Source organism: Chaetomium tenue, assembly GCF_020726465.1.
Source record: "Chaetomium tenue strain MPI-SDFR-AT-0079 chromosome Unknown F5144scaffold_4, whole genome shotgun sequence".
Taxonomy (NCBI): Eukaryota; Fungi; Ascomycota; class Sordariomycetes; order Sordariales; family Chaetomiaceae; genus Chaetomium; species Chaetomium tenue.
Genome location: NW_027117332.1, coordinates 3,919,181 through 3,945,902, shown reverse-complemented (window position 1 = coordinate 3,945,902; position 26,722 = coordinate 3,919,181). Strand labels below are relative to the sequence as shown.

At 55.4% G+C, this 26,722-nt stretch overlaps 11 protein-coding genes across 11 annotated transcripts; 5 read left to right on the top strand and 6 right to left on the bottom strand.

Annotated features, from left to right (window-relative positions):
* The first annotated feature begins 17 nt into the window (after positions 1–17).
* F5144DRAFT_574499 (catalase-domain-containing protein) lies at positions 18–2,222 on the top strand. Its single transcript, XM_066789031.1, has 2 exons — positions 18–480; positions 560–2,222. Exons 1-2 carry the CDS (start codon positions 238–240, stop codon positions 1,907–1,909), a joined length of 1,593 nt encoding a protein of 530 aa, XP_066643707.1. The 5' UTR covers positions 18–237; the 3' UTR covers positions 1,910–2,222.
* A 30-nt stretch (positions 2,223–2,252) lies between these two features.
* On the bottom strand, positions 2,253–4,174 carry F5144DRAFT_593297 (uncharacterized protein; the record flags this gene model as incomplete). The annotated part of the gene is made up of 3 exons (XM_066790442.1): positions 2,253–3,481; positions 4,024–4,043; positions 4,137–4,174. The coding sequence occupies 3 exons, from the start codon at positions 4,172–4,174 to the stop codon at positions 2,253–2,255; spliced, it is 1,287 nt and encodes a 428-aa protein (XP_066643706.1).
* Positions 4,175–4,253: 79 nt separating this feature from the next.
* F5144DRAFT_612987 (histidine-specific methyltransferase) lies at positions 4,254–5,663 on the bottom strand. Its single transcript, XM_066791736.1, has 3 exons — positions 5,286–5,663; positions 4,497–5,227; positions 4,254–4,423 (listed from the first exon to the last, which is right to left on the bottom strand). Exons 1-3 carry the CDS (start codon positions 5,534–5,536, stop codon positions 4,299–4,301), a joined length of 1,107 nt encoding a protein of 368 aa, XP_066643705.1. The 5' UTR covers positions 5,537–5,663; the 3' UTR covers positions 4,254–4,298.
* A 1,565-nt stretch (positions 5,664–7,228) lies between these two features.
* On the top strand, positions 7,229–8,676 carry F5144DRAFT_650770 (glycosyl hydrolase; the record flags this gene model as incomplete). The annotated part of the gene is made up of 3 exons (XM_066793010.1): positions 7,229–7,801; positions 8,034–8,416; positions 8,490–8,676. Exons 1-3 carry the CDS (start codon positions 7,514–7,516, stop codon positions 8,674–8,676), a joined length of 858 nt encoding a protein of 285 aa, XP_066643704.1. The 5' UTR covers positions 7,229–7,513.
* An 8-nt stretch (positions 8,677–8,684) lies between these two features.
* F5144DRAFT_630407 (Alpha/Beta hydrolase protein) lies at positions 8,685–11,133 on the bottom strand. The gene is made up of 5 exons (XM_066792421.1): positions 10,829–11,133; positions 10,237–10,753; positions 9,532–10,144; positions 9,352–9,452; positions 8,685–9,266 (listed from the first exon to the last, which is right to left on the bottom strand). The coding sequence occupies exons 1-5, from the start codon at positions 11,036–11,038 to the stop codon at positions 8,926–8,928; spliced, it is 1,782 nt and encodes a 593-aa protein (XP_066643703.1). The 5' UTR covers positions 11,039–11,133; the 3' UTR covers positions 8,685–8,925.
* A 1,140-nt stretch (positions 11,134–12,273) lies between these two features.
* On the top strand, positions 12,274–13,451 carry F5144DRAFT_574492 (kinase-like domain-containing protein). The gene is made up of 2 exons (XM_066789030.1): positions 12,274–12,851; positions 12,921–13,451. Exons 1-2 carry the CDS (start codon positions 12,365–12,367, stop codon positions 13,349–13,351), a joined length of 918 nt encoding a protein of 305 aa, XP_066643702.1. The 5' UTR covers positions 12,274–12,364; the 3' UTR covers positions 13,352–13,451.
* Positions 13,452–13,478: 27 nt separating this feature from the next.
* On the bottom strand, positions 13,479–15,629 carry F5144DRAFT_255266 (uncharacterized protein). The gene is made up of 3 exons (XM_066783477.1): positions 14,152–15,629; positions 13,872–14,085; positions 13,479–13,804 (listed from the first exon to the last, which is right to left on the bottom strand). Exons 1-3 carry the CDS (start codon positions 15,471–15,473, stop codon positions 13,607–13,609), a joined length of 1,734 nt encoding a protein of 577 aa, XP_066643701.1. The 5' UTR covers positions 15,474–15,629; the 3' UTR covers positions 13,479–13,606.
* Positions 15,630–15,799: 170 nt separating this feature from the next.
* F5144DRAFT_574488 (uncharacterized protein) lies at positions 15,800–17,611 on the top strand. Its single transcript, XM_066789029.1, has 3 exons — positions 15,800–16,584; positions 16,651–17,281; positions 17,343–17,611. Exons 1-3 carry the CDS (start codon positions 16,133–16,135, stop codon positions 17,592–17,594), a joined length of 1,335 nt encoding a protein of 444 aa, XP_066643700.1. The 5' UTR covers positions 15,800–16,132; the 3' UTR covers positions 17,595–17,611.
* On the bottom strand, positions 17,612–19,190 carry F5144DRAFT_574483 (uncharacterized protein). The gene is made up of 3 exons (XM_066789028.1): positions 18,983–19,190; positions 18,172–18,857; positions 17,612–18,109 (listed from the first exon to the last, which is right to left on the bottom strand). Exons 1-3 carry the CDS (start codon positions 19,009–19,011, stop codon positions 17,706–17,708), a joined length of 1,119 nt encoding a protein of 372 aa, XP_066643699.1. The 5' UTR covers positions 19,012–19,190; the 3' UTR covers positions 17,612–17,705.
* Positions 19,191–20,281: 1,091 nt separating this feature from the next.
* On the top strand, positions 20,282–23,953 carry F5144DRAFT_574481 (uncharacterized protein). The gene has a single exon (XM_066789027.1). The coding sequence runs from the start codon at positions 20,548–20,550 to the stop codon at positions 23,749–23,751; it is 3,204 nt and encodes a 1,067-aa protein (XP_066643698.1). The 5' UTR covers positions 20,282–20,547; the 3' UTR covers positions 23,752–23,953.
* Positions 23,954–26,722, bottom strand: F5144DRAFT_621304 (P-loop containing nucleoside triphosphate hydrolase protein). The gene is made up of 2 exons (XM_066792057.1): positions 26,512–26,722; positions 23,954–26,453 (listed from the first exon to the last, which is right to left on the bottom strand). Exons 1-2 carry the CDS (start codon positions 26,644–26,646, stop codon positions 24,123–24,125), a joined length of 2,466 nt encoding a protein of 821 aa, XP_066643697.1. The 5' UTR covers positions 26,647–26,722; the 3' UTR covers positions 23,954–24,122.

Sequence of the window (26,722 nt, the reverse complement as noted above, 5' to 3'; positions counted from 1 at the left end):
GATCTCATAGCGCCCCATGCAGTGTAACCAACCAATATGCCGCCTCTTCTCGAACTAAATCACGCAACCTGTTGTTATAACTGTAGTCTGTATAGGTATATATCGGGTCTTCATTGCTGGTGATAATGGTACATGGTCTCGTGCTTTGGTTCCAGTGAGCTCACTCAGGTTTGCGTGAAGACATTTGCACAGGCTTAGGTGTAGGGATTCTTCAAAAGTTCGACTAACACAACAATCATGACGGCCGATTCCGTATCCCACAACGGGACTACCAACGGCAATGGCGAATCGCAGAAGACAAAGGTGTACACCACCTCGAATGGCTGTCCAGCGAGAAATCCCGAGTCATCCCTTCGTGCCTTCAACGCCCTGCCCCTGCGGGATTTCCAACTCGTCGATGTCCTGTCGCATCTCAACCGGGAACGAATTCCAGAACGCGTTGTCCACGCCAAGGGAGCCGGAGCTTACGGAGAATTCGAGGTCTGTATAACCCTGCCTGCGATCTAGGCAACATGTTGTGCTTTGTTACACCCGGATGCAGATTTGACCATCCGTCTAGGTTACGCACGACATCTCAGACATCTGCAGCATTGACATGCTGACGGGCATTGGTAAAAAGACGCCTTGCCTTGCCCGCTTCTCGACCACAGCCGGCGAGCGCGGAGCCGCCGATGCCGTCCGGGATGTTCGCGGCTTCTCCATGAAATGCTACACGGCCGAGGGCAACTGGGATTGGGTCTGGAACAACGTCCCGTTCTTCTTCATCCGCGAGCCCATCAAGTTCCCGGGCCTCGTCCACGCGCAGAAGAAAGACCCGCACACGGGTCTGCGCGATCCAACTCGGTTCTGGGACTGGGTCGTCCGCAACCCAGAGTCCTGGCACCTGGCCATGTGGCTGCACAGCGACTACGGCACCTTCTCCACGTACCGCCACATGAACATGTACATGGGACACGCGCACAAATTCGTCATGCCCGACGGCAGCTTCAAATACGTCCACATGTACCTCGAAAGCGACCTCGGCTACAAAACCCACGCCGACGAAGACATCCCCCACATGGCCGGCCACGACCCGGACCACCACGCCCGCGACCTGCACGACGCCATCGAGCGCGGCGACCTCCCCACCTACACGGCCAAAATCCAAGTCATCGACCCGGCCGAGGCCCACCGCTTCGGCTACAACATCCTCGACATGACCAAGCACTGGGACATGGGCACGTACCCGGCCGACCTGGGCCGCGTCGGGGCGCGCCCCTTCGGCAAGCTGACGCTCACCCGCAACCCGACCAACTACTTCGCCGAGGTCGAGCAGGCGGCCTTCTCGCCCTCTCACCTCGTGCCGGGCATCGAGCCGTCGGAGGACCCCATGCTGCAGGCACGGTTTTTTGCTTATCCTGATGCACAGCGGTATAGGTTGGGGGTCAACTACCAGCAGCTGGCGGTGAACCGGCCGCGGAGTGAGGTGTTTAACCCGTTGCTGCGGGACGGGGCCGGGGTGCCGCTGGGGGAGGGGAACTATGGGGCGCATACGGGGTTTTTGATGGTGGATAGGGAGCCGGTGAGGTTTGCTACTGCTATTGGGGGTGGTGGTGGTGTGGAGAGTCTCTCGACGCCGGAGCATCAGAAGTGGCTGGAGGAGGTGATGGCCACGCCGGCGGAGAAGCAGAGGGAGGTGGATCTGAAGTTTGCGAGGACGTTTTGGACGCATTTGGATGATCCTCTGTATCCGGGCTGGCAGGACCGGATGGTGAGGAGTCTTGGGAGGGACTTGGCTAATGTGAAGGGGGGGACGAGGGAGGAGGTGTTTGGGGTGCTGGGGATTATTGGTGAGGATTTGGAGGCTAGGGTCAGGGAACATGTTGACAAGGTGTTGCAGGATGTTGGGGTTCAAGTTGGTAAGGAGTGATTCGGATTCCGGAGAGTGGGAGATGGGCGCCCCGTGGACAACAAAAGCCGAACCCCAGGTGTATGTACTTGTAGGCACCGACGAAACCTTCGACGAAAGGAACGAAAAGACAGTCATTCGGGAGACTAAACCCTTTTTCTTTTTTTTTTTCTTTTCAGACTCGATTTCTTCTATTTTATTATTTTGCTCGGTTTCGTTTACCACCTTTTCTTTTCTCGTTTTCTTTTGAACTTCTTTCTCTTCCTCCTCCCATTTCGAATTCAGCTTTTTTTTTTTTTTTAGCCAAAATGAGACTTTAGAAATGAAGTCGGTCGTTGAATCAGGACTTCGTTGGTAGCTAATGTTACACAATTCCAAGATTCCCAAGCATCTCCTTTACAACTGACTCTGCTTTTTCCAAGGCCTTTTCATTCTGCTCCGCACTGAGACTCCCAGGCAGCAACCACCATGGCGCCGCACTCTCGATGGTCCTCTCTAACCAATACGCCACGTGCCAACCGTCCCCTGGTACGCCCCCAACGGGCGTAGCCACCCCCTTCTCTTCCAAAGCTTTGAGGAAGGTGGTGTAAAATGCCTCTGGCCAGTCCCCGGCATCCAGCCAGTCGTCCAGAAACTCATCCATGGGCGCAAAGAAGCCAGAAAACTCCCAGTCCACGATCCCTGTCACCCGCGGCGGGCTCTCCCCCGACACCAGAATATTCCTGGGGAACAGGTCGTAGTGTGTGAACACAAAGGTGTCCGCCGGCGTCCCTGTCTGCGTAAATATGTCCGAGAAGCTCAACTCGAGGAGGCGCTCGTCGCGAAGCTTTCTGAGGGGTTCCAGGAGGTGGCGGTTGCGCTCTAGGATGTCCACTGACTCGAGCAGCTGCAGTTTGTTGTCCAGCTTGAGCCGGTAATAGTCGTGGATGCGCGTTATGGGGTCGGTCAGCTTCATCTCCTCCACGAGGATTCCTCGAATGACAAGGTCGGGAATGCCTGGGCCGCATGGTCTGTCGAGTGCTATTCCTTCGTTGTCGGTGACTGTACTCCGGATTTGCATACTCCCGCCGTGCTTTTGGAAGGGGATGCGCTGGCGCCAACTCGCGACAATGTCGGCGAGTTGTGCGGCAAGGCTCGAAATTGCTGCGGCGTCCAAGTCGGCAGTGCTGACGGGTTTGCCGGGGAGTCGGGAAGTGAGGATCCATCCAGCGGTGTTTCCCGCAGAGCCTTCTCCCAAGGCCTTAGTCTCCGCGTGGTTGGGGGAGACGAACGTTGCTTGAGTCCCCGCCTCGGACCATGCCATCACCCGAGGAGCCGGCACCTCTGGACAATACAGCTCGAGGAGCCGCAAACAGGCCACCTCGTTTTGCACCTTGTCGCCATCGTAAAGCGTCCCATTGACCTTGAGCACGGAATCTTGTACCCCCAATGCCGGATGACGTATTTTTAAGAAGTAGATCTTGTTGTTGAATGACTTGCCAGCCTCCAGCGGCTTGATGGATTCTATCTTCGAACCTGGCCAGCCGGTGCTTGCCATATCCTCGATGCTCTCAGGGCTCAAGGTGACTCCGTACACCGGATGGCCGGGGGCGTCTCCGGGGAGGGAGGCATCGTGAAATGATGCTTTGGGCTTGAAGGTGACCGGATTGAAGCCGTCATTGGCGTGGGCCGCATCCGAACTATCGACATGTTTAATGGCGTCACCCTCGCGCCAGTGGCGTATCGACTTGTATGCTGGATCTGCTTGCTGGAATTGGCCCATATTCAGGGTAGCACTGGCTGCTAACGAGCCGAGCTCTAAGCAAAGATGTGAGAGACCGGCTTCCAGCGGTAGAGTCGAGACCCGAGGCGCGGCAAAAGGGGCTACTGTTCCAATTCAACTGTGGGCCAGCGGGAGCGGCGGCAAACTTCAAAAAGAAAAATGGAATATCACGGACGATGAGCTGGCGTGTTTCGGCGGGGTTGCAGCCTGGGCACACCTCACCGCGAAATTGATGGAGGGTATGTGATTGATGTCTGAGAATGCGGCTGTCTCAAAGGGGAAATGCAGGGGCACGACAAAGTGTAAGTGGGCAGCTGAACCGTCTGCAGATCTCCCGAAGAGGGTTACCTTCCTACCCGTGGTGGGGCATCACTTGCATCTTTTGAGATTGGCCTGCAGCATGCCGTGGCAGCCGTGTGTGATGGCACGCGATACATGGCAGACTTGGGCTACTGAGATATTCGTTGTAATCGGGGTTCTCTCTACCGATGTCGGCTGTTGACACTGGACTTGGTTGAGGACATCAGAATCAGGGAACGGCGGTCTTGAGAAAGAGGGATGGACACAAGCAAGCATTGGACACGAAAACAAATGGTTGATAATCCCTGCAATTTCTAAAACCATCGTTTTTCAATGGCGGTCTAAAGTCTAAAGATCAAACACTCGCCGGAAGTAGGATCGAACCAGTCGGCCGAGTTGCCCTCGGGAGAGCCGTTCCCAACCTGCTTGTTGCACGCGAGCCTTTTCCTCCAGTAAGCTGAACCTGTAAAGGCCTGGACGAAGTTAGGCGTGTTTGTTAGCACCTGTCCCATACCCCTGCACCCGGCTTCAGGGAAAGCAACTCACTGTAGGCAAACTCTGGGTGCGTCCAGGAACTGCTGATGGTAAAGCCCGTGCCCACCAGCCACCCCTGAACATCTTTCTGCCCCAGCTTCCGACTCGCAATCACCTTGATCTTTTCTCCCTTCTTGATCAGAACCTGCTCCTTTCCGACTCTGGCAGTTTGATCCTTCAATGCTCTAATACAAGTCTGGAATTGTCCCTTCTGGGCATCCCATTCCCCATCAAAGCACCACTGGTTCATATCAAAAACGTCCCACCCAAGCGACCGGTTGGCATTGTCCAACACATTCAACGTGAACTCTTTCGATAGCCCATCCCGCGTGTCGTACGCTCGGGATACTGTCTCCGGGTCCTTGGTTCCGTCGGCAGCGACCAGCAACTGCCACCCGGCAACTCGACGGGAAGAGGTGGGGGCTTGCACCATCTGCGCCGCGGAGATGCCATGGAGGAGCTGACGGAAGTCGTCTTGGGGTTCGTTGGCGAAACTGCTACCAAGCCACAAGACGCTAACGGGCGTCCCGGACAGCGAAGGTTCGTTGGCGAGCCATGAAATCCCATCCTGATACGTCATGCACAACGAGCGGCAGGTCACGTACGGCGTGTGCTTCAGGGCGGAGCGAAGTTGTGCGAGGCTTGCCGCGAGTGCCGATGGGCAGACGTCGAGGGCGTAGTAGACGACGTGTTTCCGCTTCTGGGCCAGGGTATTAAGAATGATGAATGTTTTGGAGAGACAACTATGCAGCGTGAGGGCCATGGTTCATGAGGCAAGATGTAAGATATGGTGAGAAATACCCGCTACCGAGTTCGAGAATCACGCTGCCGTCAGGGATTGTCTCGGCAATGTTGTCGGCATTAAGCCGGATGAGCTCAGCTTCGGTTTGTGTGAGATAGTAGTCTTTGGAGCGCATGATACGCTCGTATATGGCAAGTCCCTTATCATCCCACAAAAGAAGGGACGGGAAGAATTTGGGAGAAGATTTGAGCCCCTCGATGATCAAAGGAGCGAGCTCCTTCTGGATGTTGTTGGTTGGAGCAGCACCCATCTTGAAGAAGATAGTTGTAGATATGTTCCTTGACGCGATATTGCCGGGATTCGACCGTGGCTGGTTCCCAGAGAGCAAAACAGCTCTGAAGAGATATCACTTTCTCTTCTGTTACGCCCATCTAGACCCTAGAAAGAGTATGCGAATACCGGGGCCCAAAGAACAAGTGGCAACGGAGCAGGAGGGCGCCAATAGATCTTGCATGGTTTTGATTGGCGAGCATTCACGCCATGGTGTCAAGCGAAGGCGGTAGGGAAAAGGGGGGGTTAACGGCTTTGTAATGCGGGTACCTGATGAAGTTTTCTCACGCCTCTCCTTGCCCATCCCCCTCCCCTTCCCTGAACTGATGGCCCCAGCCCGGACCCGATGTAATAATAGTATTGTGGCCAGGTTAGTAGCGGCTAGCGAGGAAAACGGGGCGTGGTGGCAAACATCGAAAGGCAAAATGCACAAAACCTACAATTATATTCCGGTGTCGTTATTTTTATAGGTAAAGAGGCGTAGAGTAAATCAGAGTAAATCACCTGCAGATAATCTCTCCTACTACAAGGTGCGGAAGTATTGAGGTGACGTTTGCTCCCTACCAAGATACCTCACCGTTCCAGTTTTGACTCAATATCAAAGAAGCAAGTGACGCCCCACAGTCTTTTCTTCCTTCGGCTATCCTAGCCCTGGCCGCGGCACGGCCGAAAGCCGAGGAGCCCGTCAAAGTGTTCGTTATAGTTGTATTTCACCGCACTGATTTCAAGTGTTTAAAAAAGACCGCTCCCAAAGTCGGTGTGTTGTTCCCCTAAGGAAGCCTTTTGACATCCCTGTCGTGACTAAATGAACGGCGCAGTCAAACCTGTCTTCCTACACTCCAACCCTCAAGTAATAACGCGTATTCTAAGCACCAGGACTTTACCTTCATGTCGTCTTACGTTCATAGCCTTGCTAACCGCCGGCCCCACCTCACTCATCCGTTCCGGTATTAGCAAAGGTTGGAGTTTGGGAAGCAGCGCAATCTGATGGCAGAGATGGCATAAAGGGTAACTCCCGCCAAATAGGTAGGTAGTAAAACCGGGAGCCAAGCTGTGGTTGTAGAGAAAGGTATTGATATGCTGATTTCTTCCATCGACACACACACATTAGAACGCGGGAACTTCTCCATCCAGTTGAGCCATCAAGCCGAGTGGGAAGGACGGTCCAAGTGTTGAAAGTTGTAATACCCTTAGAATGATTACCTGAAGAGGTATCTACCAGTGAGGCTGGATAATACCCCTTGTTCTTTACAACATCCAGATCCCCGGAGAGGTTCCCTCTAGCTAAAAAATCCGAACCCGAAATATGAGAAAGAAATAAGAAGAAAAAAAGACAAAGAAATGAGAAAAAAGTAGAAGAGAAGAAGAGGAAAGAAAAGGAGGTAAAGAGAACCGAGCAAAATTAATCAAATACAAAAATCGAGTAAAGTAAATACTAGACTTTGGTCTTCCAAATGGCTTTCTTTCTGTTCCTCTCGTCAAAGGTCGGCGCCTACAAGTAAGTACAGTTGGAGTTCGGCTTTTTTGTCCATGGCGCCAGCGGATAGCAATATCCCGAAGACAGAACAAGTGCCCCGTTTATACTCGCGATGCGCGCCAATAGAATTGAGAGATTCAACCTAGGGAGAGCCGAATGCCGGGGTTGCGTCGGAATGTATCCCGAACTTCAACATTTCACCACGGCAAAAAGGGGTAGTCTCGGCCGAGTTGCTCCGCACTTCACGATGTTTCCGCCCGGGAGCTAGAAGTCATCCCAAGAACAAGAAGTTTTTCCGATGTTCAATAAACCCTCTGTTGTAAATTGAACATACCTCGGGTATCCAATATGGACGGCCTGGCGGAAATGGAAGCCCACTATAAAATCAGATCTCGCCTGGGTAGACCGTAGAGGTGTTATTGTGCCAAGCCAAATAGGTATTCTCCATCTTCGACATTGCTGAATTGAGCCACCAGCAATATGAGATTTGCTTCGATTGTTGGGGTTTTCACGAGCCTCTTGGCTGTGGCCTCGGCGGCATCTTTCACCAACCCCCTCAAACCCATAAATGGATCAGATCCTCAAATGACCTACTCTGACGGCTACTACTGTCTGATGGCCACGACATGGACCAACTTGCAAATTACCAGAGCGAAGACTCTTGAAGGTCTGAAAACCGGAGAGACTCGGGTTGTCTGGACTGATGGAAACTCTTCGCGTTGCTGCAACGTCTGGGCACCCGAGCTTCACAAGATCGATAACATGTACGTATCACCTCCGGATGTGCGTTTGTGGCCGGCAATTAATGAACCCCTGGCAGGTGGTACATCTACTACACAGCAGGCAACAGTCAAAATTTAGATGGCCAACGTTCCCACGTCTTAAAAGGTATTGGCAACTCCCTTCACATTCCCTCCTGCCCACAGGGGCATTGAAGCGCTGATAGATCTACATAGGTGGTGCCCATCCCTGGAATAATAGCTTCTCCTATGCCGGTTAGCTCACCCCTGACTGGGGTATCGACGCTACCATCCTCCGTGTCCAGAACCAGAACTACTTTGTGTGGTCATGCTTCTCTCGAGGCATACAATCTATGTGCATCGCACCCATGAACTCTCCCACCTCAATCGGCGCCGGAAAAGTGCTCTCTGAGCCAACATTGGACTGGGAGCGCGTGGATACTCCCGTCAACGAAGGGCCCGCGCCGCTCTACCATGACGGCAAGATCTTCCTGGCCTACAGCGCCAGTTTCTGCTGGACACCCAGTTACCAGCTCGGCCTCCTGACCTACAACGGCGGCGACCCGACGCTGATGAGCAGCTGGACCAAGACGGGGCCGTTCTTCAGTTCAGCAAATGGAAACTATGGACCGGGACACAACGCGTAAGTTTCCCCCAGTTTATCGGGTGCTATTCCCGCCCTCCTTTCTTTTCTGACTTCTGTGCCTGCTCGACAGCTTTGTCAACAGCCCCGACGGAACCGAGATCTGGAACATCTACCATGCGACTTGGATCCAGACGGGAAACCGTGATGGAAACAGGTATACCTCGGCGAAGAAGGTTAGTTGGCATCCTGATGGCTCTCCCAACTTCGGACAGCCCGACCCTGTGGGCACCACCCTTACCGGCCCGTCCGGTGAGTAATAAACGGGGATGTGGACCACTGTACCACTGTACCACTGACCAGGGGGAGACTGCCGTTGTTTTGTGCTTTTCTGTTATTCCGTGGCATTTTCGCGCATTCACGGCCCTTGTATTTGGTCAGAGGCTGTATAGACGGTCAGCTTGTCATACTTGCCCCAACCGGGACTCTCAACAGGTATGTACATGTAGGCAGACTTGAGTTCACTTCTGTTTCGGAACGTTGCACGTGTATCAGTGCCTCGCCATTAATTAACTCCCAAACACGGAGAGCGAATTCTGAATCATCCAGTCGATACCCTCGGCACGCCAACTGTCCCATTCCAGGTACGAAACCCTCTCGGCGTCCCAAACAATGTTCTTCCCCACTCCACCGCCGGCCTTGTTATCGTATACCGGCCATTGCAAACCTGACGACGCCCCTGCGGTGGGATCCATGCCGACGAAGAAGCGCACCCAGGCGTCGGACATGGCCTTGGCCACGATCTTGTACGATTCGGGGGCGTTCTCAAAAGGATTGACCGCGTACCCCACGCCAGCGATGTTGTAGAACACGAAGGCGACCTCGGTGAAGTGGGCGGCGGACATGTATGCTATTAATGGCGGCGGTTAGCATTGTTGAAAGCTCTCTACTAGGTAGTTATATTGTACTGCATCTAAGTGAGTTATAAAACGTACCAGGGGACCCGGATGGCGTCACGTCGAACTTGTAGCTGTAGGCCGGAACGCCGTGCTTGGACCATTCGATGACACCTCTGCGTCTCTGGTAGGATTGTATCCTATTGTTCATTTAGGGACCAGATCAGCCACTGTGTATGTCAAACCTGTCAAGGTGAGGATGAAATGTCTCCTCCTTACCAGTCACCGTAGATCGCCGCCGATCGTCTGTACTGTAAACCCAGAAACGAAGTCTCGGGCACCTCTGCCGTCAGGACTGGGAACTTGTCCAGTGACGGAACGCCTACGGCCTGAATATTGGGATACAGGTCAAGCAACTCGGTCAGGAGACTGGGCAGGTTGGGGCCTGGCCCCAGGATAATCCTCGACGCCGACTCGGCCATCTCGTCGTCAGTGTTGATTGCCGCCCCGTTTACGCCTTTGTTCTGACCAAACGACGCGCCCTCGTCGGCGTTCTGGCCGACGAGGATGGGGATACGGGGGAACCTTCCGTCACGAAGCTGGCGCGACGGATAGTCGGCGATGAAATCACCGTCCATGGCGGGCAGCCAGATGGCGACGTTTAGGGTTGTGTTGCTGAGGACGGACATGAGATCTGGGAGAGTGAGGGAGCGCAGGCATTGCAGCGAGGCTGACGTCCCAAGCGTCGGGGCGCATGCGGTTGCCGACACGAGTCGGTTGTAGGTGGCTCGTGGTGCGTCTGTGTTGTTGAGGCCGCCAGGGGTGCGGTAGTGAAGAATGCCGCCGAAGCCAGACTGGACAGCTGCCGCCCGGAAGAGGCCGTCATCGCGGCCTGGAAAAGGAAGATGGCACAGCCCGTCAGCTATAGCTCACCCGGGGTTGACGACAAGAGAACCAAAGCCGAGAAGGAAGATTGGACCTCACCATTGTATGCAAACAACTGGGCGTTAATGCTGATTGCTCCTGCGCTTTCACCCCATAGGGCCACCTTTTCGGGAGAGCCCCCGAAGCTGGCAATGTTCTCCTTGATCCAGTGCAGTGCGAGCCTCTGGTCCCTGAACCCGAGGTTGGTTGAGCCGGCGGCCTGCACTTCGGGGCCGGATATGAAGCCAAAGACGGCCAGGCGGTAGTTAAAGCTCACTGCGATAATCGGGGTGCCGAGGTCGACACTGTTCTGAACGATGAAGGAGAGGTTGTAACGCCTGTCGGCGGAGCCTCCCATGGTGAGGCCGCCGCCATGGATCCAGACAGCCACAGGAAGCTGGGCGGCTGGGTCAATCCCGGCCGGGCGGACCACGTTGATGTACAAACAGTCCTCGGACATGTCGTAGCCCACCATGTCTGGGCCAAAACCTACACAGTGGCGCGGGTACGACGTCGCATTGCGGACACCGTCCCACGTGGAGTTGAGAGACTCGGCAACAGCAAAGCGGGCGGGTTTCTAGGGGGCAGGAAGAGTTGGTTTTTGGCAATCACATATCCAAACAGCGACGAGCTTGGGGTCTGCAGAACGAACCTGCGCAAACGGCATGCCGAGGAAGAAATCCTGCTTGTAATTGGGGTTGTAGAGTCCGGCGTACGTGCCATTCCTAACGGTGGCCGTCGGGGGCGCATTTCGGCATCCTTTCATGGAACTTCCGTCGTCTCCATGTCCACGAACGAGGGAAGATGCAGCGCCAGCAAACGAGAGGAGCAACCAAGCGGCCGCAATTGATGGAAGCAGCATGTTCAGGGAGTGAGGGCACTAATAACGGCGAACTCGGGGCTGCTAGTGCGTCGATCTTCAAGGCAGCTAAGACGACAGACGGTGTGGGGGCAACAGAAGGCACGCGAGCAAAAGCGGCGTTATGCTCACTCCGGCTCATGTCACCACAGCGGCTCAGCCGCGCCCACCGCCATTGGTGGGCGGGCTGGACCCATGCGCACAGGGCGTGCGATAGTTGCGCTGTGCTGTTTTGCGTTTAGTTTCGGCCATGTACGTGTTTCCCCGCAGCGCCTGGGAGCCCAGGAGTACGAATATCAACATGATGCGTTACATGTATACAATTAGCAATGGAGATGGAGGTGCCCTGACCTCACATGTGCACCCGACCACATCATCCTGTCTGGTATCCAACAGCAAGACGCAGATGTGTCTAGGCGGGGAACGGACTGAACTCCAAGCCTGTTTCGCCCTCATTCCAAACAATTTCAAACTTTCAGAACTCGATTCGTCCTTAGGTACCTAGTATGTAGAACAATTACACGATGGAGTAATAAGCTACATGAATCTTTTCACCTACATGTATACCTGCTCTCAGGGTCACAGGTAATTACCTACCTAGGTAGGTACCTAGGCAGGTATCCTTACATTGGCTATGCCAACACTTTCCGCATCGGGGCTCATCATTGTTACCTAGTCCCGCCTACTCCGGCGGCGCTTGGGAGATTATAGCTAAGGTACCTAATATTCCATACGCGAGCACGGTGCAAATCCAGGATCTAAGCGACCTTCAGGAAAAGTACCTACCATGCTGGAAATCATGAGGTTTACCTCGTGTGATGGATCCCTACCTAATCTCCTCTACCAAAAGCACAGAAACAGGAGGAGGGCGAGCATAGTGACATAGGCAAATGCAACATCTTCCCCTCGGCGTTGAGCAGCATCCGCTCATCCGCTGCCATGGATTTCTGACACGAGTACTGAACAATTACACCGTCTTCTGGCCTTCGTTTAGGCGCAGCACGGGTGCCCAAGGGCGATCCTGGGCACGATAGTGACAGGTCAAGACTCAAATCTGTGTACAAATCACTAATGTAGGTGGTTATCGCGACTTTCCTCCTTGCACTCGAGTCTCCGCCCTACACGTCAGGGCAGCTACAGGCAGCCCCGTTTCCTTCATGCTGTGCCAGCGTCCTATTGGCCTACAGTGAGTACCGGTCAGCCAACCGCTTCCCGATCCCCGCCATCGCGCCCATCCAGTCGGACTCGGTGCAAAAAACCTCACCGAGCGCACCGTGCTTCACTCGGCAACTCCCTTCGGGTCTCATCGACCCTTACAGTGTTTTAACCATGGATACCTCGATTTTACCGTCATTACATCTCCCTCGGCTTCCGGATATTTCGAAACCGGAGATGGACTTTCAGGAATCCTCTTTCTTCCGTCCAGCAAGTAGCACATCACCAATTCCCCAACTGCCACCCCCGAACCTAGTCCGCGAAACGAGCAAAGTGCAAGGTTTGAGGGTGACCGTGTTTAAGAATTTGAATCTTGTTGTCAAGTTTGGCGGCCCTCCCAATGTCAAGCTGGAGGAAGCACAAGCGATGTGGGCGATCGGCAAACTGTTTCCGGCCAACGACGTGCCCGTGCCCGAGTTATTCGGATGGAGAGTCGATCAGGGCGAGAACTTTATTTACATGAGCCTAATCAAGGGCCCAACTCTTGGGGAAGTATGGCCATTGCTGACCAAAGAGGATAAGACATCCATCTGCGGTCAGCTGAGCCAGATGGTGGCCTCTCTCAGGCGGATCCAACATCCTTCATCCCAGCCACTCATTGGTACGGTTTGCGATTGTCTACCTACCTACCTCGGTAGCCGGATTTGTAAACTCGTTAACTTGATAGTAGGCTCCATCAATTACGGCCAAGTGCAGGACATCTACTTTCGTGGCGGCGAAGAGGCGGGACCCTTCCATACCGTCTCGGCATTCAACGACTGGGTACAATTCACCGCGCTTCCATGGTTGCCAGTGTCCGAGAGACCAGCCGATCCATACAGATCACTCCTCCCCGATACATGCAATGTTCATTTCACCCACGCCGACCTTCACCTTTACAACATCATCATCTCCGACACCCCGGGCTGTCGCAGCATCGTTGGGATTGTGGATTGGGGGCAGGCGGGTTGGTACCCAGAATACTGGGAATACTGCAAATTAACCATTATCGGACAGCATCAGCACGAATGGCGCGAGGGCGGGTGGGCTGACTCCGTTATGACTTCCTACGCGAAAGAATGGACAGCCTTGTCGGAGTATTGGATGTGGCGGTGTCCCTGAGCCTCCCAAGCCTCAAGAGGCTTCGACTGCCTGGTCTTAACTTGCTGTAATACATCTTGATATTTAAGCTGTGTATACATGTAACTAATACCCGTAGTTAGTCCGACAATGCTACTATGGCTTTAATCTTATTATTGATCCTCCAATGTGTCGCACCGAAATCATATCCCAGTTCTATTTTCTTGTACCCCCTCAGAAACCCCCTTTTCTATACCACCTCCTCGCAGACTGCATCAACTTTTGCTCACGGGCATTTCACACATCAGCCAGCATTATGCCATGCTCTTGAGTCCCACCTCCTCCGCTGCTGTCTCCCTTAGGCTGGCCTCCCTCAGCATCGTCGTTGGGGCTACAATCGGGGTTGCTCGCTGGCTGTTTCACGATTCGGAAGATAACAGGACCATCCTTGTCGTCCTGGACTTCGAGATGCGTGTTGGCCCAGTCGGGATATTTCTGTTCTCCTTGTCAGCATCGCCTTGTCTGAAATCGCCTCCGAGACGACCACAACGTGAGCGCCTACCTTTCCCAATGCCAAAAGGAGCACCTTCTTCAAGGCGTGCGACGCGCTTACGCACCCAATGATAAAGGGGATGAGCTGGCCGGTCGAGTCGATGTTGTTGACGCCCTGGATATTGTTCCAGGAGATGGTGGTTTCTATGCTGACAATGAACCACGCGATACTGAGGATGACTCCGATATTCCACGCGATACAGAAGCCGGTGAGACGTGTCGGTCTGTAGGAGGTTAGCTCGGCAAAGGCACTGTTGGCAATTGGGTCACTTCACGGGGGCTGTACTCACGTCTTGTTTCTCCATCCCGTCAGCATGGTCTCCGCTCTACTCATAGGCCGCTGCCCCTGCTGCGCCGGGCTATGCCTTACTGGCTTGCCCAAGCCCAGCGACACACCAACCTTGATCACATCGGAGAAGCGGATGTTGTCGGCCTTGAATGTTGTCATGAACTCAAATAGATCCAGTGCCGACGACATCACGGCGGTGGTGGTGATGGCGGTTGCAGGTAGGTATCTCGTGTAGGCCTCGAGACTTTGCAATACTGGGACGGCTTTGTGTTGAAGGACTTGGTTGACTCGGTCCAACGCAGTCTGGAGTGTTTGCCCCATTGGGGAAGAGGCAAAGTAAAAATACACGTCGCGGTAAAGGAAGAGAATGGCGTACACATGGACCCGTAGCGTGAGCATGAGCAGTGTACAAGCCGGCGGGCCGACGACAACAACGGCTATGACCGCTACCGCACGCCCCAGCGAGATGATGGCGCCGTGCAGTAGCTGCTTCGAGAACAAAAACACCACTGGAGGCCCGCACCCCGGGGTGGGCGGTTCGAAGACGCCGTGGCCGTTCTCGTCGAACCAGTATGCCAGGTTATATCCGATGATTAGGGCGATGATCGTGGTCCTCCAGACTACCCCCGACCACGAGAGGCCAGGGAATTTGAGAGGGGAGAATATATTGAGCGGGAGCTGCACAGGGAAGTGCCATAAGGTGTAAAGCCCATCGAATGGCGGAGGTAGTTGTGAAGCCAAATCTTGTCTTGTACCACCGGGGACACCCACATCTGGGAGCCTTGGGGGCTTGAATGTCATAAAGTAGTGCAAAACTTCAAAGGCGTCAGAGGCCCAGTTGAGCCACCATGGGAGGTTCCTAGCCGCGCGTCGCCGTACCCTTTCCCGCTGCCACTCCTCGATTGCCTCATTCCTAGCTTCTATTTTCTGTCTCTGCCTCTCGTCGTTCTGTTGCCGTACCTGGCGTCGCTTCTCGCGGTCCTCTCTCGACCTTTGGGTGATCCGTGTGCGCAAGCTGTCAAGCCTTCTGGGGCTCATCAACCAAATTCGGAGACCAAACGCGCTGAGCGACGTGATGGGGAAACCGAGCAGAATCTGCAGCATGATGTACATCTCAATGGCCGGGGCATTGTTGGTGGCGGCGATTATGGTGGCGATGACGACGGCGAACACAAAGATGGAGTTGGCATCGAGCACCCCCTGGGCCGACTCGGGATCAAGGAGCATACTGAGCCATGAGGAGCCCCATTGTAGGTAGATGCCGATGCGGATTCCGAGGCCGTAGAAATCTGAGTTGCCTTGGAGGGGTTCACAGGTGGACATTGCGAAATCACAAAGCCCCAAACGTCCCACATCAGCTACATGTAGGTCATGGAGTGCCCGTAGCACACACCTGTCAGCTTGGTTGAGGGCTCGGGACTGGAGGTTCTTGGAAGCTTTGTCGAGTATCGTTCATGGGGATGTGAAAGATTAAAAAAGAGTTACGTTGTAATTTTACTCTTTTAACATTGTAAAAGTATCTCGGTAGGTAGGTATTCAGCTCCCATGCAAGCCGTAGGTAGGGCTGAGGGCCTGATCAAGCTCGGCGGCTAATAAAACAACTAGGTACTGCAGGAGGGGCAGTAAAAGGCTGAGTGCCTAATCCAAAGGTTAGCTGCGCCTTGAATCACATCTTGCCGCCATTGCATATCTTAGGTACTTGACTTGTAACTAGGGCCCATGGGCAAAAAAACGTCGAATTCCAAATGCAGATAGATGCCGGCCGAATCTTGGACTAGAGGGATGAAAAAAAAAGAATAAAAAGACATTCCCGTCTGAAGCCCACAGTCTATGTATTTCCTGTTCATTCGGTTTCGTTTATTTGTCTTTTTTACTCTCTCCTTCCTGATTTGCTTTACTTCCTTTCTTTTCTTCTTCAAGAGGGGATAATAGGAGATGAATATTCCGGCTGACCCCCATTGGCAGGCAGGTGAACCGGAGCCATGCGCTCGAGATTGCCATCCATATTCCATGATGGTGACGTGACGTGGGTCCGAACCGGCTTGGGGTTGCAGTTGCGCCTTCCGACTCGACAACCACGTCAAAGCAGCCTTCGATTGAACTCCCGAGTCTTCCCCAACATTTGTCCAAGGTCCTCGAATTCGGAGATCCGGCCGATTCACATCACCCAGGCCCGCTACTTTTCAGCTTCCAACTCAACATACCAACGCCCCAATCCCTCTTTTCATCGCAGAATTCCACTCAATTTACCCCGCGCAACCCCGCCACAATCTACAACAATGGCGCCCATCCCGAAGACCATGTCCGGCATCCTCATCGAGGAAACGGGCGGCGTGGAAGTGCTCAAGTGGAAGACCGACCTGCCCGTGCCAGAACTCGGCGAGGGCGAGATCCTCGTCCGCAACGAGTTTGTCGGCGTGAACTTCATCGACACGTAAATACCTTGCCCATTTCTACGCATCCCTCCCAAGACCAAACAACCACTAACCCCACCGCACAGCTACTTCCGCACCGGCCTCTACAAATCCCCCCTCCCCCTCATCACCGGCAAAGAAGCCGCGGGCACCATCATCGCCGTGCACCCCTCCGTCCACAGCACGGACCCCACCCTCCAAGAAGGCGTGCGCGTCGCGTACGTGGCCGACCACGCCTACGCCGAGATCACCGCGATCAGCGCCGACCGCGCAGCGGCCATTCCCACCGGTCTGGACACGCAAACCGCCGCCGCCAGCTTACTGCAGGGCCTGACCGCGCTGACGTTCGTGCGGGAGGCGGCGGGGCTCGCGCAGCCACACGCGACGGGCCACCGGCAGCTCGGGGTCAGCGAGGGGCCGTGGGCGCTGGTGCATGCGGCCGCGGGCGGGACGGGGTCCATGCTGGTGCAGATGCTGGCGGCGCACGGGGCGCGCGTGATTGGTACGGCGGGCGGGGAGGTCAAGTGTGGGTTGGCGAAGGGGAATGGGGCGCAGTGGGTGGTGGATTCGACGAGGGAGGATGTGGTGGCGAGGGTGAAGGAGATTACGGGCGGGAAGGGGGTGGATGTGATTTTTGATGGGGTGGGCAAGGCGACGTTTGATGCGGATTTGGAGATGATTGCGCGTAGGGGGACGTTGGCGGTGTTTGGGAATGCGGTGAGTTGACGCGCGTTGATGGGGGATTCTGAGGATGGTGATGCTGACCCCTTTTCGACAGTCTGGTCCGGTGCCGCCTGTTGATGTTCTGAGACTGGGCGCCAAGAACATCAAGCTCATGCGGCCGGTGCTGTTTGCGTACATTGTGACCAAGGAGGAGAGGGCTGCCTACACCAAGGAGCTGTTTGAGTTGCTTTTGGCTGGCAAGGTGAAGGTTAAGATTCACGAGGTTTACCCGCTCCAGGAGGTTGGTCGGGCACACTCCGACCTGGAGGGCAGGAAGACCGCAGGCAAGCTGCTGCTCAAAGTTTAACCAGATACTGGCTGTCATTCGTCTATTCATGGATTAATTAGCTCTAATAAGTCGCCCGGTTTCTAAGGGGACACGCCCCCAACCCCTAGCCTCAATCAGAACGGGTATAGCCTAGGCCTTCTTCGCCTTGAGGGCCTCGAGGAGCTCGGCCGGCGGGTCTTGCCGGTACCCCTTGGGGTTGTTCTCGACCCAGCGCCAAAGGTCGGCGCAGGCATCCTCCAACGTGAGCTGGGTCTTCCAGTTGAGCTCCTTGTTCGCAAGCGCCGGGTTGGCCGTGAGATCTAGGACGTCACCCAGTCTCCGCGGCGCAACTTCGTAGGGCAGGTCACGGCCGACGACGTTGCTGAAGGCCTTGATCATCTCGAAGACCGTGCTGCCACGGCCCGACCCCAGGTTCCATGCCTTAACGCCGGGCTTGTGCTCGCGCAGGTAGTTGAGGGCAGCCAAGTGGCCGCTGGCAAGGTCGAGGACGTGGATGTAATCGCGGATCGCCGTGCCGTCCTTCGAAGAGTAGTCTGCGAAATTCATCAGCCAACTTATCAACCTTGTTGCCGCTAGGCTTCCACCGGTAACTCACCGTCACCAAAGACGAGCAGCTTTTCACGCTCGCCCGTCGCAACCTTGCCGAGCAGAGGGAGCAAGTTGTAGGGCACGCCTTGCGGGTCCTCGCCCATGATGCCGCTCGGGTGGGCGCCACAGGGGTTGAAGTACCGGAGAAGAGCCCCGTTCCATTGCTCATACGGCTTGCCCGCCTTCTGGTTGTTGCGCCGTTGGGCCTCGATGTGGTCGGTGATGACGGTCTCGATCATGACCTTGGTGTGGCCGTACGTGTTCGTAGGACCAATCGGGCAGTGCTCGGGAATGGGGATCATGTTGGGGACGCGCGTGGCATCGCCATAGACGGTGGCTGAGGACGAGAACACAATGTTGGTGATGTTGTGCTTCTCCATGCAGCGTAGGAGCGAGATGCTGCCGCCAACATTGACGCGGTAGTACTCGAGCGGGATCTCGCCCGATTCGCCGACCGCCTTGAGTGCGGCGAAGTGGATGGCGCTGTCGATCTCGGGGTGTTTGGCAAGCACCTCGTCGAGGGCAGCTTCATTGGTGATGTCGACTTGGTAGAACGCAGGGCGCTTGCCGCAGACGAGCTCGATGCGGTCGACGGCAACCTTTGAGGAATTGTAAAGGCTATCGACGATCACAACATCGTATCCGTTATCGAGAAGCGCGAGGGTAGTGAATGACCCAATGTAGCCAGTGCCACTGCAACAAACCAGTCAAGCACGGTTAGCATCCCATCATTTAACTTTTTTTGGTGGTTTGGCGGGGTCTCCACGAAATGCTAGGCACAGGGCGGGGAAGAATGAGGGGTTGAATGGCGTCCTTACCCAGTGACAAGAACAGTTCCGACAGCCATTTCGTCTTCGTCTTCTTATTGTTAAGTAGTTCAGTAGGGAAGAGTTGTTGGCGGAAGACACGAATCGAGGTAACGACGAGGGCAGCTCAAGCCTTTCGTGCAGCGGTCAGTGGCAGCTCTTAAATGGCACCAATGTGTGCTTCGTCCAGCGGCGCACCTTGAATCTCGCTAGCCCGTAGTTTGCCATTGAAACGTGGGGCGCTTGCCCCTGGCTTGTGGTACGGGGCCGTGGGAGCAGGGACAAGACCCACCTTTAGAGAAGCCTGTCCCAGGCAAGGCACCAAGGTCAACTTCGTATCGCGGTCAACTTAGAATTATTGGAGGCGGGCAAAATGTCCCAACACAGACCTGCTCGGAGGTGAAAATGGTTCGAAATCATGGGGAAGGCATTTTGATTTCAGCTGAACTGTATGCGCTGTCTTTTCTTGCTCCTCTCATGAATCGGGACACAGCCCCGGCCAATGCTGGTTGGATCACCAGTGAAGGACCAGAAAGTCCCATGTCACGGAATGCAGATCTGCTGACTTGGCAAGCCGATCTGCGATGTGAAACTGGAAACAGAACAATCCTGGCTTCAGGCACAGGGTATGTAAGTTGCGTAATGATATATGTGGCATATAGTGTTTGGCACTTCCTACAACGATATCCATTTATCTATGCAACAATCAAGGTAATATGCTGAGTCATCCGTCTGCCCGGGAATTCCCAGCCACTCCAACATCCCAACCCGGTTTAGCGGCACGGGCCTCACCTCAAGCCTCCGTCAAAAAACGCGCCGCTTCACAGCTCACAGCACATGCCAACTGCCCAACGAGGACAAAGCGATGGGTGGTTCTGCGTAGCCCTGAAAGGGTCATCGCCATCAAGAACTCAAAGGGAACGCCGTTTTCAGCCATCAAACAAGTACTTTCTTTACGCTTGCGATGTGTGCCCGGAGCGCAACGCCAATCTGTAATTCTACGCGCCCGTCGTCGTTTTAGTTGCTTCGCGCCCCAACCCCCCGACCTGCAGCCGCCTCCGCTTCAATCCTGGCTCGCCATGAACCACCGCGCAGCCGATCGAATAGCGACGTCAAACTAAAATCGCCATCGCATTTCGCAGGGCCCTATCGCTGATTCCCAGGGCTCATTCGTCTTCAATTGCCCAATCAACTTGGGGCGCTCCCAAGCCGCCCAGGGGAAGGTGCTGGATCCGTGACGTGTCGGGTGCTCGGGGTGTGTGTTGGTGTTGGGCGCCGGAGCCTTCCATCTGAGGCTGTCGATTGTCACCTCGGCGGCCACGCTGTCACTCAAGGTAAATGCTTCGGGTTTTCAGCCTTCATACCCAACCACCGACTCATTTGCATTTTTTTCCTCTTTTACAACAACGACTGCTCCTGTGCGATTCATCTGCATCTCTCTCATTCCTGATTTATTTTGGTCTTTTTTTTTCACCCGTTGCAATTCATCAACCCAGCTCTTCACACTTGATTGCGTTCATTGATGCGAATTTCCCGGCGCTTACCGATTGACCGCCGGGAACCTGAAATTGGCGGTCATGGCTAACATCACCACCAGCCCGCCGCTCTCGCCTGCCAATTCGCAGCGTTTAGCGACAGCATCGCAAGAAAGTGCTGGGATTATCAACGCCATGCCTCCCAGACGGCGACTGCGGGCAACTGCGAGCCCGTCTCCGGGGCCGCAGGGTTCGAGAGGCTCGACCCCCGCACGGGATCCGGTCACGGGACGAGTCATTTCCGATCTGGGAGGAAAAACCAGAACGCCAGTTCCTGCCAAATACAGCACCTCCTACGGTTCGCCAATTGCCCAGCTGCCGGACCGGTCCTCGATTGGCGGCGGCGGCAACATCACGAAAGCCGCAGCTGAAATCTTCACGAAGGTGAAGAGAGACAATGTGGCTGCGGAAGTCCGCCGTCGCGCAAAAGACCAAGCAAGGGCAGCGCGAGCAGGCTCGATAGACGCGACCGCTCCGCCCCCGTCGCCGCCAATGATACAGCCTACCATTGAGATGGACGGGCCGGAATTTGAAGCGGAGAGCGTGGAGGAGCAGTCAAATGGAGAAGAGGGGAGCGAGTACGAGGATCTGGATGAATCGCAGACAAAACGACGCCGCGCCCCTAGGAAGCCCGCGCCGAAAGACTCCCGGAAACGGGTTCGCGATGACGAGGAAGCGGAAGCCCGCTCGGAGAAGGAGCGGAAGGAAAGAGATGCTCGGTTAAGGCGGGAGCGGTCCGCAGAGGCCGGGGAAGCTCGCAGCCGGAGGAGCCAGAAGTTGGCTGAGGAGAAGGCCGAGCGAGAACGCAAAGCGGAGGAGGAACGTAAAGTCGAGGAGCAGCGGAAAGCGGAACAGGAGCGGAAAGCTGAACAACAACGAAAAGCGGCGCAGCGGAAGGCCGAACAGCAACAGAAAGCTGAGCAGAAACGAAAGGCCGAACAGCAACGGAAGGCTGAAGAACAACAGAAAGCCGAAGAACAACAGAAAGCCGAGCGGGAACTTGCCGAACGGGAACTTGCCGAGCAGGTAGCACGGGAACAAGCGGCGAGAGCGGCCATGCCTCCCCCGCCACAACCGTTTGTAGCTCGACCTGCTCCCAGCATGGCCCTGACCCCGAACAATCTTGCCATGCCGACAGATCTCAATGGCGACCGACCCGGGTCGGCGCGTAGTTTCGTCGAGGAAAGCAATTTGTTCCACGACGCAAATCTTCAAACCCCAACCCCGCCACCTCTTAGGGATATGCGACGAGCGGGCCCAGCCGGACCCCCTTCACCACCCCAACCTGTTCAACCCCTAGAAGAGGAGGTACAACTGCCCACATCACCCCCGGCAGAACATCCTTCGCCCCCGAGTGTACTTAAAAGACCGCCAAGGCGACCGGGCGGTACTACACCAGCAGCGACCCGGTTAGACCGGCCATCGGGTCTTAATCCGTACCGCGGGGCCATTCCACAAACGCCGCCAGCGAGCGGATCACCGGAGTTGGAAGATGAGGAGCAGGAGGAGTCGTCACAAGAAACGCTCGCTGATCCATACGCTACCATCAGCTTTGAGAGCCAGCTCCGAAACCGACTTAAGCCTCAAGCCAAAGTGGACGTAGGGGAGGAACAGGTTGAGCAGGCCGAAGATGTTGCCGCTACGGGTTCTTACGACTATCGCCCGCGCTGGGTTGATGTCAAGGAGTCATTCACGTTGCGGTCGGTCATGAAAGTGGTTGCGGGAGCTTTCGTCTTGCTCCACTTGATCCGCCTTACCCACAGCTTTGTTCGGCCGGATCTTTTTGAGGCTCCTGTTCTGACGCTCAATTGGTACGGCTGGAATGACTGGGCGAACAACATCGGCCAATTTTTCCCTTCACCTCTCCTTCACCCACTCGGTGTGCTCACAGATGACCAATACGACGATCTCAAAGAGTATCTGGAGCGGAGGACCTCAAGGACCGAAACAGCTGTCGACAATCTCAAGTCGGTTCTTCCGAAGGTCGTTTCGGTGAAGAGGGATAACAAGGGCAAGATAATCATCGCGGATGAATTTTGGGCCGCTCTCAAGGCTCTCATTCAACACGACAACAGTATCCTGTCGCTCGACGGCAAGTCTCAGATTTCACAGCAACACTGGAAGGCGATAGAGCGACGGTTGAAGGAAGCCGGCTTGCTTGGCAAACCTTTGTCAGCCGACGACGTGGCGCGGATTGTGGACAAGTCGGCACCTGTGTCCTGGGAGAAGTGGCTGGAAAAGAACAAACAGAAGGTCGCCGACACCATTGGACAAGGCAAGGGTTCGTCCAAGGGGCCATCTAAAGGGGCTAATGAGGCCATCGTCTCGAAAGAGGAGTTCATGCGCGAGTTGACCGCTCGCTTGGCTAAATCCAAGAACGAAGTCGACATTGAGATGGGTGGTCTGCGCAAGGAACTCGACGGTGTCCTACACGAGGTTAAGAAACTCGCCTCCGATGCCGGCATGACCAAAACCGAGACCCTCGCGCTCATCAACAAAGTAGTCGACAAGGAAATCGTCCGCCGCCTGGCCCAAATAGGAAGCAGGCCTGGCGCCGCTAAAATCGATGCCATGTTCAGCAACCGCGTCAATTTCTTCTCCCCAGGCAACAACGCCAAGGTCGACATCTCGCTCTCCTCGCCAACCTACCAACTCGATGCGCCCCGCATCGCCTCCCAGAAATGGCTCAAGTCCATGCGCGGGCAGCCACAGTTCCTCCAGGACAAGTCGCAGGCGCTGCGGCCGTGGTCGGACCCGGGCCACTGCTGGTGCGCGGCGACGCTGGGCAACAAGAACCGTACGCACCCGGCGACGCTCGCGGTGCAGCTGCCGCGCTTCATCATCCCGCAGCAGGTGCTGCTCGAGCACATCGACCCGGCCGCCACCACGGACCCGCTCGCCATGCCGCGCGACGTCGAGGTGTGGGCCCGCATCGAGGACCCGGACCACCAGGACCGCGTGCTCGACTGGATGGCCGTCCAGTTCCCCGCCGACCTTGGCCCGCCCGCCAACAACAAGCTCATCGACGACGGCTTCGCCAAGATCGGCCACTTTTCCTACGAGCACCGCCCGCAGGACGAGGGCATCTACGTGCACCAGCTGTCGCGGGACTTGGTGGAGCGGCTGCGGGCGGCGACGGATTTGATCGTGTTGCGGGCCGTGTCGAATTATGGCGCCAAGGACCACACGTGCTTTTATCGCGTGAGGCTGTATGGGGATGAGATGGAGGAGTTGGAGACGGAATAGGAAACCGGGGAGTGGTGAAGGGTGAAGGTTGGAGGGAAGGGAAAGGTTGGGGTTCGGACACATGGTACATGGTGGGTGCATGGCGTTTTGGGGAGCACGAACAATACCACACCGTTCAATATTTGACGTTAGATATGCTTTTACTACCTCGAGGATCCGTTTCTAGTCGCAAGCAAATATTTATTTCTGTTCCAATTCAAGGGCGCAAGCATCAAAACTGAGAGTGCCAACCCGCAATTGTCTCAATCCGTAGCTAATCAATCCTCCATATTGCCCAATAAACAACAGGCCAAGGCACCGAACGAGACACTATTTCGACTAACAAAGGTATCATCATGTAGCCACACACTCTAATTTATATCACCATCATCCTAATCCTCCAGCAACCCAGCCGCCAAGGCTTCCAAATCCTCCAGATTCTCCGGCTCCTCGGCCATCTCAATAACCTTCTTCCCTCCCTTCTTCTTCTTCTTCTTCTTCTGCCTCTCCTCCTCCTCCTGGTCCGAATCATCCTGGAACCACTTCCTTGCCTTCTTCCTCGGCGGCTCCACCTCCCCATCATCATCATCCCCACCACCACTACCACGCCCACCATCACTCCCCTCCCCAGCAATAGGCAACGACCGCAGCAGCGCAAGCGGATCATCATCATCACCCTCACCACCCTCCCCACCATCCAACATCGCCACACGACCAGCACCCACCCTCTCCAGCTCCTCCCCGCGCTCCCTCGCCTTCTGCCGCTCCCTCTTCTCCCTCCGGCGCAGCTTCGCCGCCTGCTTATCGTCCACATCCGCCTCCTTGACCTTCTCGGACTCGGCCGCCACAAACTGCTGGCGCAGCGCGGCGGCAGGGCCCTGCTGCGCAAAGTCGTCCTCGTCCTGCAGCTCATAAACGGGACGGGCGATGCCGTCGTCGTCGAAGACGAGTTTGGTGCCCTTGTCCATATATTTGAGGAGCTTCTTTTTGGATTTGAGGAGTTTCTCGCGGCGGTTGGAGTCGATGATGAGTTCGGAGTTGCCGAGTTTGATGACTTTGGGTTCGATTGTGGTGGCGTCGCCGCCGGCGGCAGCGTCGATTTGGGCGTCGTCCGCGAGGACTCGTTTGACTGAGAGGAAGTCGTCGTCGTCATCAGAGGCGGCCGCGTCGCCGTCCTCGCCGAGGAGCTTGCGGTAGTGGGAGGAGAGGATGTCTTGGTTTTGGCGCTCGGCCATCTTTTCGTATTTGGTCCGGACTTGTTTCTTGTCCTTCTTGGGCTTGCCCTCGCCGTCCGAGTCGGACTCGGAGCCGCTGGAGATGGCGGCGCGAGAGGCATTCTTCAGGCGCTTGATGTCGTCGCCCTTTTGGTATTTGATCTGTGGTGTGCCTGCTAGGCCGAGAGATGCGGCATAGCCGTCAAGGTCGAGTTTCTTGAAGTTGAAAACCTCCTTGTCTTTTTGAAGGTAGATGGAGCGGGTGTAGGAGATGAAGGCCTTTTGGCCAAGGTATTTCAGGTCGGGTGACTGGAAGTTGTAGCTTTGAAGCTCGTTTTTGATGCTCTTCTTCTTGTTTTCGCGGACATTGACTTTTTGCAATGGGACCTTCTTCTGCTCGAGCCGCTTGAGGAACCCAACCGCCTCGCTTGGTTCTAAGAAAAGGACTGCCCGACCCTTGCTCTCGTACCGAGCTGTCCGCCCAACGCGGTGAATGTATGTGTCCGCGTCCTCGGGGCAGTCGGCCTGGACGACCCAGTCGACGGCTGGGAAGTCCACGCCTCTGGCAACAACGTCCGTCGCAAAGAGACACCCGTATTTTGCCGAAGAAAAACGGGAGGTGATCTCCATGCGCGCTACCTGCTTTTGCCGCCCGTGAAGATGCAGTAATGGAATGCCGGGTTGCATGCGCTTAAAGCTCTCAAACACGAACCGGACCTGTTTTCCCGATGAGAAGAACACGATGATCTTGCTCTTGAGATTGGTGCGCAGGAAACCGAACAGTGTGTCGAGCTTCTCTGCTAGGGGCGTCACAATATAAGATTGTTGCAGATTCGTCGGGGTCGCGCTCACTGCCGCCTCGTGCGCCGACACGTATTCCGGTTCCTTCAAACTCAGTCGTGCCAGATCCGACACGCGCTTGCTTTGCGTAGCCGAAAACAGGAGTGTTTGCCTTGTCGTGGGGAGATGCTCGACCAACGCATCGACAGCCGACTGGAAGCCCATATCCATAATCCGATCCGCCTCATCCAGCACCAGAATTTGCAGGTTGTTGACATCGAAGTTTGCAGTTTGATCTAGGTGCTGCAACATCCGCCCGGGTGTGCAAACCAGGATGTTCATTCGCCCCAACCTCTCAGCCTCCTCTTTCAGACTCTTCCCCCCGATAACCAAGCCTGCCGAGAAAAAATGGCTCCGCCCAATCTTCCGCAGTACCTCGAATATCTGTACCGCCAACTCGCGGGTCGGGCTGATGATGAGGGCGCCGAGCCCGTCGTACTCGGTCCATTTCGCGTGGTATAGCTTCTCGAGGACCGGTACAAGGAAGGCTAGTGTTTTCCCACTGCCCGTTTTGGCGGCACCGAGTATGTCGCGGCCCTTGAGGGCTAAAGGGATCGCGGCTCGTTGCACATCGGTTAGGACTTCGAAGTGGGAAGCGCGCAGGCCGGAGGCGGTAGCTTCGCAGAGAGGGAGGTCGGTGAATTGCTTGATAGCGGGTGATTTGGGGTCCTAGGTCGGGAGATTAGAGCCCCTTCAACAATTAAACGAGGCAGAATGGAAAACTCACCAGCTCGTCGATGGCAGCTTTCAACTTCCCCAGATCCTCTTGACCCCTCTTCCTCTTCAGTGATTTCGCATCTGTTTTCTTGGGTACTGATTTGTTCCGATGCGCGATGCCACCTTTCGCGTTCCCAGCCGCCATCTTTGTTGTCGCTCAAGGAATGGCGCAAATCCAAAGCTCGTCGGACTCGCTATCTCGGGCGAAGAAAGCACTGGAC

What these genes read in the sequence shown, in the direction of transcription:
- F5144DRAFT_621304 (XM_066792057.1), bottom strand. Translation starts at nt 26,646, where the DNA reads ATGGCGGCTGGGAACGCGAAAGGTGGCATCGCGCATCGGAACAAATCA. An exon ending in AAGCTGCCATCGACGAGCTG is followed by an intron (nt 26,454 to 26,511) that starts GTGAGTTTTCCA and finishes CTCCCGACCTAG; the next exon opens with GACCCCAAATCACCCGCTAT.
- F5144DRAFT_630407 (XM_066792421.1), bottom strand. Translation starts at nt 11,038, where the DNA reads ATGCTGCTTCCATCAATTGCGGCCGCTTGGTTGCTCCTCTCGTTTGCT. An exon ending in TCGGCATGCCGTTTGCGCAG is followed by an intron (nt 10,754 to 10,828) that starts GTTCGTTCTGCA and finishes CCTGCCCCCTAG; the next exon opens with AAACCCGCCCGCTTTGCTGT. An exon ending in GACGCCATCCGGGTCCCCTG is followed by an intron (nt 9,267 to 9,351) that starts GTACGTTTTATA and finishes CGCCATTAATAG; the next exon opens with CATACATGTCCGCCGCCCAC.
- F5144DRAFT_574499 (XM_066789031.1), top strand. Translation starts at nt 238, where the DNA reads ATGACGGCCGATTCCGTATCCCACAACGGGACTACCAACGGCAATGGC. An exon ending in GAGCTTACGGAGAATTCGAG is followed by an intron (nt 481 to 559) that starts GTCTGTATAACC and finishes CCATCCGTCTAG; the next exon opens with GTTACGCACGACATCTCAGA.
- F5144DRAFT_612987 (XM_066791736.1), bottom strand. Translation starts at nt 5,536, where the DNA reads ATGGGTGCTGCTCCAACCAACAACATCCAGAAGGAGCTCGCTCCTTTG. An exon ending in ATTCTCGAACTCGGTAGCGG is followed by an intron (nt 5,228 to 5,285) that starts GTATTTCTCACC and finishes CACGCTGCATAG; the next exon opens with TTGTCTCTCCAAAACATTCA. An exon ending in GCACCCAGAGTTTGCCTACA is followed by an intron (nt 4,424 to 4,496) that starts GTGAGTTGCTTT and finishes AACTTCGTCCAG; the next exon opens with GCCTTTACAGGTTCAGCTTA.
- F5144DRAFT_574481 (XM_066789027.1), top strand. Translation starts at nt 20,548, where the DNA reads ATGGCTAACATCACCACCAGCCCGCCGCTCTCGCCTGCCAATTCGCAG.
- F5144DRAFT_574492 (XM_066789030.1), top strand. Translation starts at nt 12,365, where the DNA reads ATGGATACCTCGATTTTACCGTCATTACATCTCCCTCGGCTTCCGGAT. An exon ending in TTCATCCCAGCCACTCATTG is followed by an intron (nt 12,852 to 12,920) that starts GTACGGTTTGCG and finishes ACTTGATAGTAG; the next exon opens with GCTCCATCAATTACGGCCAA.
- F5144DRAFT_574488 (XM_066789029.1), top strand. Translation starts at nt 16,133, where the DNA reads ATGCGCTCGAGATTGCCATCCATATTCCATGATGGTGACGTGACGTGG. An exon ending in GGCGTGAACTTCATCGACAC is followed by an intron (nt 16,585 to 16,650) that starts GTAAATACCTTG and finishes CCCACCGCACAG; the next exon opens with CTACTTCCGCACCGGCCTCT. An exon ending in TGGCGGTGTTTGGGAATGCG is followed by an intron (nt 17,282 to 17,342) that starts GTGAGTTGACGC and finishes CCTTTTCGACAG; the next exon opens with TCTGGTCCGGTGCCGCCTGT.
- F5144DRAFT_255266 (XM_066783477.1), bottom strand. Translation starts at nt 15,473, where the DNA reads ATGTCCACCTGTGAACCCCTCCAAGGCAACTCAGATTTCTACGGCCTC. An exon ending in ACGGGATGGAGAAACAAGAC is followed by an intron (nt 14,086 to 14,151) that starts GTGAGTACAGCC and finishes AACCTCCTACAG; the next exon opens with ACCGACACGTCTCACCGGCT. An exon ending in TCCTTTTGGCATTGGGAAAG is followed by an intron (nt 13,805 to 13,871) that starts GTAGGCGCTCAC and finishes CAAGGAGAACAG; the next exon opens with AAATATCCCGACTGGGCCAA.
- F5144DRAFT_574483 (XM_066789028.1), bottom strand. Translation starts at nt 19,011, where the DNA reads ATGGCTGTCGGAACTGTTCTTGTCACTGG. An exon ending in GGAACTGTTCTTGTCACTGG is followed by an intron (nt 18,858 to 18,982) that starts GTAAGGACGCCA and finishes GGTTTGTTGCAG; the next exon opens with TGGCACTGGCTACATTGGGT. An exon ending in GCTGCTCGTCTTTGGTGACG is followed by an intron (nt 18,110 to 18,171) that starts GTGAGTTACCGG and finishes TGAATTTCGCAG; the next exon opens with ACTACTCTTCGAAGGACGGC.